General features: G+C 39.2%; 1 protein-coding gene across 1 annotated transcript in view; it reads left to right on the top strand.

Annotated features, from left to right (window-relative positions):
- Positions 1–3,629, top strand: part of LOC101861464 — a gene marked incomplete in the record, with an annotated part of 29,065 nt that extends 25,436 nt beyond the window's left edge. The window contains 1 exon segment of the mRNA XM_005107270.3: positions 2,143–3,629. Coding sequence (XP_005107327.2) covers positions 2,143–2,290 — 148 coding nt within the window.
- Positions 3,630–9,310: the final 5,681 nt, after the last annotated feature.

Genomic DNA, 9,310 nt, shown 5'->3' with positions numbered 1-9,310 from the left:
GACGAAAGCAGACGACAGAACATTGCAAGAGAGCAGGAAAAGAGGTGAAAGGAGACAATTTTTTAGAAGAAAATTTTTCGGTCGCTACCCGGATTCGTACCCGGGACCTTTGAATGAGAGGCCAACACCTTAACATCTATGCCACGAGAGCCCCTTTTCTGCCTTTGACACAAGATTTAGAATTGGTATAGACGCCCATTTAATCGAAGATTTTTTTTTTAAATTGCAGATACGTCGGTCTGCATTGGCACAGCAGTACAGTTGTTGTCGTTTGTTTCTGGGTTGTTGTTTTTTTGTTGGTGGTGATTTGTTATCGATGTTGTTGTTGCTTTTGTTGTTGTTGTTGTTGTTGTTGTTGTTGTTGTTGTTGTTGTTGTCTGTGGAAATAGAGATGGGTAGTGGATTTACTGTTGTTGTTGTTAGTGGTGGTGGTAGTGGTAGTGGTTGTGATGATGGTATAAAAGGTGGATAGAGTATGACGGGTTGTTCTATAAATAAATGTGGGGGATGTAGACAAGTTCAAATAAAGTTTTGAATGAAATAACTTGACAGTGTATTCACCCAGTTCCCACATTTGTTTCGTGGGTATAATATTATATCGTTTCAGTGTCTGTGTGTCTGCATTTGTAATTTAGAGATTTTTACCCCTTCATTGATACAATGTAGCATGCTTTGACTTGCCTTTTCTATGATTCTGGACGATTGGTGTGTACACTAGTATGGTTTGCTCTTTTTTTCTCATCAAAGATTTATCTGCTTTACCTCTGCTAGTCTTCGTGTGTAAAACCTCTTATCTTCAGCACTTAATGCCTATTACTGTTGCAAGAATCGTAAAACTTTTCCTAAAACTAAAATTCTCCTCATTCTTTTCTTTGTATGTTACTCTCAAATCTGCACCACTTGTGTTTCAAAAGCCGTAAAACGTTAACTAATAAGGGCAATACGATTTAAATCATTCAGTAGGCGGGCTTGAACCCTGCATGTCAGTGCCAACCTTGAATACAATATCCAAGTAGGAACACCGAGATACTCGACATAATCTTTCTTCGCGGGAATCTGATCTGGCCTTCTGCGTGCGACGGTGAATCGCCTAAACAACACAAAGATATCAGTTATCGGCACCTGTATATGGGTCGCCTGCGTTAAAAGTTCAACGAAAGAAAAAAAGTCACCGACACATTCCCTGCAATTCAAGGAGGATGTTTCTAGGCGACGTGAGTGGGAAGGTGGGTGGGGGCGGGGGGAGGGGGTCGTTGAAATAAATAAATGTAGCTTCTAGCAGCAAAACTGTCTCAAAACTGAAAAAAATAACTAGGGCGTCATGATCTCGAGAATATTTTTAAGCATCTTTTGGCGAAAACCGCATGTCGGTCGCTGCAGTAATTAAAAAACCTTTTGAATAGCAAAATTCGACAACCACAAATAGATAATAGATAAGTTTGGTTTCATTGGTATGTATATTTTGTATGATTACAGACAAAACTCCCCCTTGTCTTTTTTTAAAAAAGAGGAAGGGGCAAAAACTTTACCTTCGATTTTCTCAAAACAGCATTTTTCGGGATAGCCCCCTGGTGCTTAAAAGTGACCAATTGCACCTCAACATCAAAACTATTGGCCTGTGTTATGCACATATTTTCCATTTTTACATGACATAGGTCTACTTTAAGGGTTGAACTGAAAGTTAATTTCCACCTCTCTCTTAAAAGTAAAAGCCTTTTTGCAAAGAAAGTCACTTTGATCCAAATGTGGCCCAGCGGAGTGTGGAGACCCCGTATGGACGCATGGGATCAATAAAGATCAAATGAAAGTAGGAGGAGGTGTATAAATTCAGTTTTATCCACTCAAACACATAACCCTATGTCGTGACCTACTTATACACTTACTCGCCTAGCCCTTTTTCATAGCTCCTCAGGATGGTCATCAACCTCCGTGGTAACGTGTTTAGGCGCTTCGCTGTCTCAAGCAGAAAGCCCAAATTCAGTTCCCATGTGGTGAGAATTTGATCGAGGTTATCGGTCTTTCCCCTGGGACATTTTACTCCTCTGAGCCGGGGTTGGCCCTGACAGGCAGGGTTAAAACTTGCCCTCTGAAAAATCTAAATTACCCTCGATTATTTTGTTGTTGTTGGGGGGGGGTTTTCAGGCTGATCGCCAGATGCACAGACAAGAACCCGGCGAACCGGCCGGACATCGACGATATCGTCTCTCAAGTCCATTGGTATATCGTGTCCAAAGCTAGTGTGCGGGAGGTCAGCCCTCAAGGTCATGTGTTTGCCTCCAACAGTGTCTGAGAATGTAGCTATTTTTTACTTCGGCGAGGTCCCCCAGTCCATGCCAGAATCAACGAGGTGCATTGACAGCATAATATTGTAAACGTCTTTTATTAATCAATTAAAAGATGCATACTCCCTTATTAGGAGAACCGTACATAATTTGCGTACATTCATCAGGAAAATTATGCATGTCCCTGAATGGGATGCATTACTAAAAAGAATTATGAGATAGGGCATTTTTAAGTTCGTATTTCTGAGGACTAAACGGCATGACCGACGCAAATGAGATGTTTCACTTGAAAGAGTTAAAGGAACAAGCTAAGTCAAACTGCTTCAAGTATGTTGTTTTCCCTGTCATGAAAGAAACGGAAGTTGAAAAATAAGAGTGCAAATAACCACCGTATCAAAAATAATTTGTTCCGGCCTTTCAAATGGGAACATGATACATACGTAACTGCTGTTCTTATCTTCCTTCACTCTATGCCGCCTTTTCAGCCCGGACACGGTATGCAGTTGTCATTCGAGTTTACAACTTGTGGATTAACTCAACTGTAGTAGTCCAGGTTTGTGAACAGTTTTCGCCGGTACGCATTGCAGTATCCTCTTCCGTGATCTTTCTCTTCCTCTATTACCGGTGTATTTCCCAGTGTAGGGTATAATGCGTAGTACTCAATGTCTAATTGTGCTCTAATCGTATACGAGAGGTAGGGGAAAGAAAATTGTAATACCCTTATTGTCCTCAATTTTCTTTCCATGTCTTTCACACCATCGTCAACAGTATGTGTAGTCTGTTGCTATTGTTGGCCTGGCCGATAGCTTAGCCGTTGAGGAAGTAAAGATACGCTCTACAATGCAGCGATGCACTTGAACAGCATTCCAGTTGGTCAGTAAATGTTGTATTCAGGCGAGTCGGCAACAGTTGTTTTTTTTTTAGGAGCGAAACACAGTCTTCATAGGGCCAGTGGAGTTCTCGATTCTCTTCTAAGGGAATAACTCCCGTTTCAATTCACGTTGTGTCTGTTTTCAATGGAATGTCAGGTATTCACATCGATGTCACCAGGGTTTATTTCTGATCTAGAAAACACGATTCCTGATAGCAACAGAAAATTGAGTATTTGGCGTTGTTGCCTTTGATAAAGAGAGATAAAAAAAAGGATGGGATAGATGTATGTTTTATAATTGATTTATTGATTTTGTTACCTTCTTATGGAGCCAGCACATAGAATTACAATCTGGTCGAATAAACAGAATAATCAATGTTTTGTACACACAATATGATTGCAGTCTCATTTTGCTTTATATTTAATGGAAAGAATGAAAATCTTGTGATGCAATAACAAATAGTTATTCAAAACGCTATTTGTTGTTCTCTACTGATTGAGCTGCTTTTAACTAATTAAATTGAGTTTCCTTTCATGTTTGCTCTTTGTTTTTGCTTTGCCTCGGTTTGTACTTTTTTCTTTGACAATACAGCTGCTGTCCTTGCATATCGATACGTTATTGAAATGTCTCTTCATTTTGATTACATTGATTTGGGTTTGGTATCAACTATTTCTCGTTTTCCTTGTTTTCGCTTGTTTTGTTCTCGTTACTAATGTTTTCCTTTTCTTGATGCTTAAAAAGCAACATGTGAAGAACCTAGAAGGTAGAGCGATATATTGAGTGGGAAGTTGAGGAAATGCCAGAACAAAAGTAACAACAGATTTATTTGGCATTCTTAAGAACGAATGAAGCTCTTCTTCTAATTCCCTGAAAGAAAAACAGACAGATGCCACGATTATCATTTTTTTTTAATTTCTTTCAAAGTACGGCGTAGTTTGCGAATATTTCTAACCTTCGCTGAATCCGTCAACCAACCTTTTCTGAAATGCTGGGGCTTACAAAAACAGGTAAAGACACAATATTATGTGTGTGTGCGTGGAGAAATGTCCCAGTTGTCGAAACATTTGGGTATTAAGATAAGGGCATATCTTTGTAGAAAATGTAATGCTGAACACGCTGATTTTTAATGTTTGAGGTTTTTTTGTTTTGTTTTGTTTTTTTATATTTTTTACAATGTTTTTTTTTTTAGGGGGGGGGAGTATAAAATGATATTATTAAACGACTACTTATTAAATCAAGGCAACAAATTCAAACTGTAGAACGAAAGAAGGAAATAGGAAACTCCTCTCTACCCAATCTTGAAATTTTAAGGGGGGAGGGGCTACACCTGAAGGCTATCTCGCTTATTATGGATCGAATTTTACCAAATTTCACACATATAACAAGCATAGTAAGGAGTCTTAGAATCCGCAATCAAATTTGCGAAAAAAGTTTCGTTTCCATGTTTGTGGCGGCCATATTCGATTTTGTTGACATTTCTTATGTAATGAATACCGCACTTATCGCTCATGGAAATTGATTTTTATTCCATGCGTGTTTACAAACAATACATCTAAAAATATTTGTCTGTTGTTTTTTTCCTAAACGAATAAGAAAATTTTTAATGATTTTTTTCCTGAGGTAGCAGTCAAGTTTGCAAAAAAATCTTTGAAAATCCACACTCCAGACACCACCAACAAAAATCTATTCTATATATCAAAAATTCAACAGAGAAAGTTTTAGTATTACATCTTTTCTTCGTTCTGTGAAAATATCATGACGGTTGAAAGAGAAATGGTGGAGTTATTCAAAAAAGTATAGAGAAAAGTCGCGTTTTGAGAAAACGGCCGATAAAGAAAAAAAATACTGACTTTTTTTAGGAAATGGCGGTGACAAACATGCCCGCTATGGGAAAAATACGGTTTTGTGGGGTTCTTATGCTATGAAATAGTTGTAAGAGAGGCAGAGGAAGCCAAAAATGCCTTCAACTCAAATTCCATAAATTTTAGCCGAATTTTGACTTTGGGGATGTAGCCCTCCCCCCTTCCTAAAAAAATTCCCGAAAAAAGTGGAAACTGTCAGTAAAATTGACCGATGAAGTATTGTATGTACTGTGGCAATATCTATCTATCCATTCATCCATCCATCCATCCATCCATCCATCCATCCATCCATCCATCCATCTATCTATCAATCTATCTATATATCTATCCAGCTCTCTATCTATTTTTGAATTATAAATTATATGTTTGAGTTTACCACATGTTGTAACCAGTGGCGGTGGGTGAACCTAGAATTGGGTGGGGCTTAGGTTTCTTCCACTTCTTTACCACCAAAAAGGAAGCAATAAGAACAACACAGTGATGATTTTCCTATACTCACGGTGAGCCACGGCATTTTGAGAACCATTCAAACGAGAAGAGTCACCTTTGTCTGCCATCTCTTTGTTCTACGTTAAATTCTTCTGCATGGTGGGGACGAAGCCGTTTCACCTCCAAATTTCTCTAATTAGTTTTTATTTGATTATTGTTACATCTCAGCGGCACAAACACACAGCACTCCAAACACACACCGTGTATGAGGTGGATTGGGTCGTGTTGTTGCAGAAAATAGAACGCGCCTAACAAAGGCCCAATGGGCGCATAGGTAACTGTGTTACTGGGGGAAAGTGTGTCGTAAACTTTCACCCCATTGTCAGGGCTGGGAGAGCGTGAGCCCTCTGTGCAGTGTTATTTTTATTTTTTTCAAGTCTTCTACCTTTTTACAAGAGGGGTTTCATTAAGGAGAGACCGTGGGAACGGGCTGGTTGATTGCTGAGCCCTAAAGACATTTGATTGGCTGTTAGGTCACTATAGTTGTAAGCGGGGACAACAGTGATTGGATAAACGAGCAAGCCGCCTAGTTGATCACTCTGTGTTCATTGCGGTCGATCAGAACAGTTTCAACTGCTTATTTCGTTATTTTCATTTGCCTTGGGATAGACTTGGGGGGGTTGGGGTTGGGTGGGGAGGGGGGCTCAAGCCCGTGAGCCCTTCACTACCCACCGCCACTGGCTGTAACACAAGGTGTGAAAACAAAATATAGAGAAAAACCAAAATTTCTAGAACATTCTTAAACTTTGGCGAATTACACCATGTTGCACAAAAAAAAACCCAACTATTTAGACTTAAGATGATATCATAAAATCCTTCCAATATTTTATAAAATATTAAGAAATAGTTAAACTTGTGTTTTCAGATGGAACTAAATTTTCGACCACGTACAACTTTTCTAGCATTTTCTCTCCCATGCTCAAAACTAGCTTTGGCAACAACTAGGGCATTTCTCCAAGCACACTCACATAATAATAGTATTATGTTAAAAGGCTCTAGCTTTCATACTAAGTATTAACATGCCACTGCAGGCATTCGGCAAGGCGTGCTCCCCGACTGGCAAATTATTATACGTAAGTGTCGTAAGTGGCTGAGCTGCACTCCGAAGTTATTCAAACTAGGTCAACTCTTACGTTGGCATTTTCTCGGCAATTGTCCTGGTTTGTGGGGCAGCTTGACTTAGTTGAAGTTGAAGCAAAAGGAATTGTTCCGTGACCGTGGAGCTTAGAGTTTGGGATTCCGTTCTTTGTATTTTTGGAAGCTATAGGATATAGAAAAGGAAAGAATAATAGCTATCATGCCTCTTTAAAAAAAGGTGGACATTGTGCAGTATAATTTATATGTACATTTTATAGCGTGTCTACATACATTACTAATAGTGCAGGTAACACGCTTGCATAATCAACACCTTGGATTGTTGGCCGTAATTGTTTACTTTTTTCATGGGAATAGTATCTCAAAACGCTTTTGTAAAAGGCTTTCTTACTTTTACCTATTTTTTCTGTCGAGGTCTCGAGGGGAGATGCAATTGTCGGATGTGGGCCATGTGAGTTGATATTTTACTTACTTCACTTTTTTCTGTCCTCTTATACCGAGAGGCGTCGAGAGAGAGATGCAACTTTCGGACGAAGGTTCAGGTGTGTTGCTGTTTGAATAGTCTTGTTGTTCAATTTGCAGGTCTCTTTAACTCCTTCAATCCATCTTTATTTCTTGTGCCTTTCCTATGTCTTGAAGCCTTTGAATTACATTGCATGGTGTAGGCTTAAACGTAAACGCTCTCTGTTGAAAATCCATTCTCATTACGTATTCGAACCACCTAATTTGTTGTCTCTCGATGTATTTCATTCGGAATTCGATGCTGTCTTGGCTTCGTAGTCCGTCTCTTCTTGTGATGTTTGACATTATTGTCAGACACTTAAATTCAGATGCTGCTAATTTATTTTGCTGCGCTTTGTTGAGGGTCCTAATTTACACTGGTAGGAATACGAAGACTGGTCTGTTTAGTTGTTTCTGTACCTCTATTTGGAAGTTTTTAATCGAGTTCATCAGAATTACAAAATGAAAACGTTATCATTCTACCGTACGTTTGATCTATATTTTGTCTTAAACAGATTGGATACAGCTTGTATTGGGATAATTTTAGAATCTCAGCCCCTTTCCTTTTTCGTTTTAACGTTTAGGTTTCTTTTTCTTTCACATTTGGTCTCCACGGGTGTTTAGCGGTTCTCTGTTGTGGTTTGCTCCTTCTTCCCTATCAAACATCCGTCGTCCTGATCTCTCTTACTGTTACTTTTTTGCTTTTGTTACTCTCTTGTAACATATCTAATCTTCGGCACTTATAGGACCGTATTGTGTTGCAGGTGCCTAAAACGCTTTCTAAAACAGCATTTTCTCCAGTCCATGTCAGGCCATCCACATTCCATATGGGGGACGACTGTGGAATGGACAACGCAGAACCTTAACAATTGTCAATTTCGGAAATATCTGATCAGACAGTAGTCTCTGCTTATACTTATACATGTACTAGCGAAGATGAAGACAACAATTTTTAAGCAGCTGATTTAGATGAACACGACCGCTAAAGACTAAGAGTAAAAGGTTAGGCCTACAGTTTACAATACAGTACTTTATGATAATAGATAATTGTGAGGCAGCGTGGTGGAATCAGGCTCTCGTCAAAATAATCAAAGTGAAGAAACTTGCATTTTTTCGCAGGTTTGTGAATTTATATCAAATTTTTGTGTTTTAGCTCAACACCTTTCATGCCCATTAAAGAACTCATTTATGTGTGGATGTTTCTTAAAAACGTTGGTTAAAGGCACAACAATGTAAATTTTCAGTTACCACGGAATCTTAAGCAAAGGAAAGAATTAATCTTTGGAAGCCATTTTCTCACTAACTTTACCTCTGAAAACAGGTGACCCCCACCCCCTTCATTCGCAAATATCTCGACTTGTATTTAAGATAGATGGATATTTTGTTCATCCAATAATAAAGACAAATGAACAAGCTTTAAGATGATACCAATAACTCTACCTGCCCAAAAATTGACGAGTGCCTGATTCCACCACGCTGCCTCACAATTGTTAATTCTAAATATTCAAAATTATCTTTAGAATGTCTATTGTACACAAAATCAAATTACGTATTTCCGACATTCATATAGTTGATCATTCTGAAATCAAAATGTTGCCCAATCAGATCTATAGCGGTAAAATGTAAATACACTATACAATGGAGGGTGCGGTGGCGGAACGGCAAATGCACTTGTCTCCTAAGCGGAAAGTCCGGGTTCCAGCCTCGGTTCGGACATGGATTTTTTCTCACCCTCCTGCCCTCACAGCAGTAATGGGTACCTGACTTCGAGTTGGGGAAGTAAAGGCGGCGTGGAAAGGGACTGGCCACCCTACCACAATATGCCGAAGGTCCAGAAAGTTGTCTCACTAACAAGGCAATCCCCAATGTCCGGATCGGAGGCGGGAACAACTTTAGTTTACTTTACTATACAATGAATCCTGGGCTTCAGTGTCATAGAACAGTGGTCACGTGTTTGTTTCGGATCAAAATGAATCGATTAAGATAGGATCATTGTATGTTTGTAATACGATTAAATTAGTAAAGCTTGTACTTGTAAACGTTGTCATCAGAGTTATCATTTTTCCTAAATTTGGGATAACCTGCTTTCATTTTCACCTTGAGAGGGAAAGCACCCTCAAGCCAGCTTGAATTGATTCAAAGACCAGGACTCACGAAATTGGTGCTTCGGGTACTCACACACTCACGCGCACACACACACACACACACA

This window comes from Aplysia californica, unplaced genomic scaffold (genome assembly GCF_000002075.1).
Source record: "Aplysia californica isolate F4 #8 unplaced genomic scaffold, AplCal3.0 scaffold00589, whole genome shotgun sequence".
Lineage (NCBI taxonomy): Eukaryota > Metazoa > Mollusca > Gastropoda > Aplysiida > Aplysiidae > Aplysia > Aplysia californica.
The sequence above is the reverse complement of the archived record's forward strand: the minus strand, read 5'-3'. Positions and strand labels throughout refer to the sequence as shown.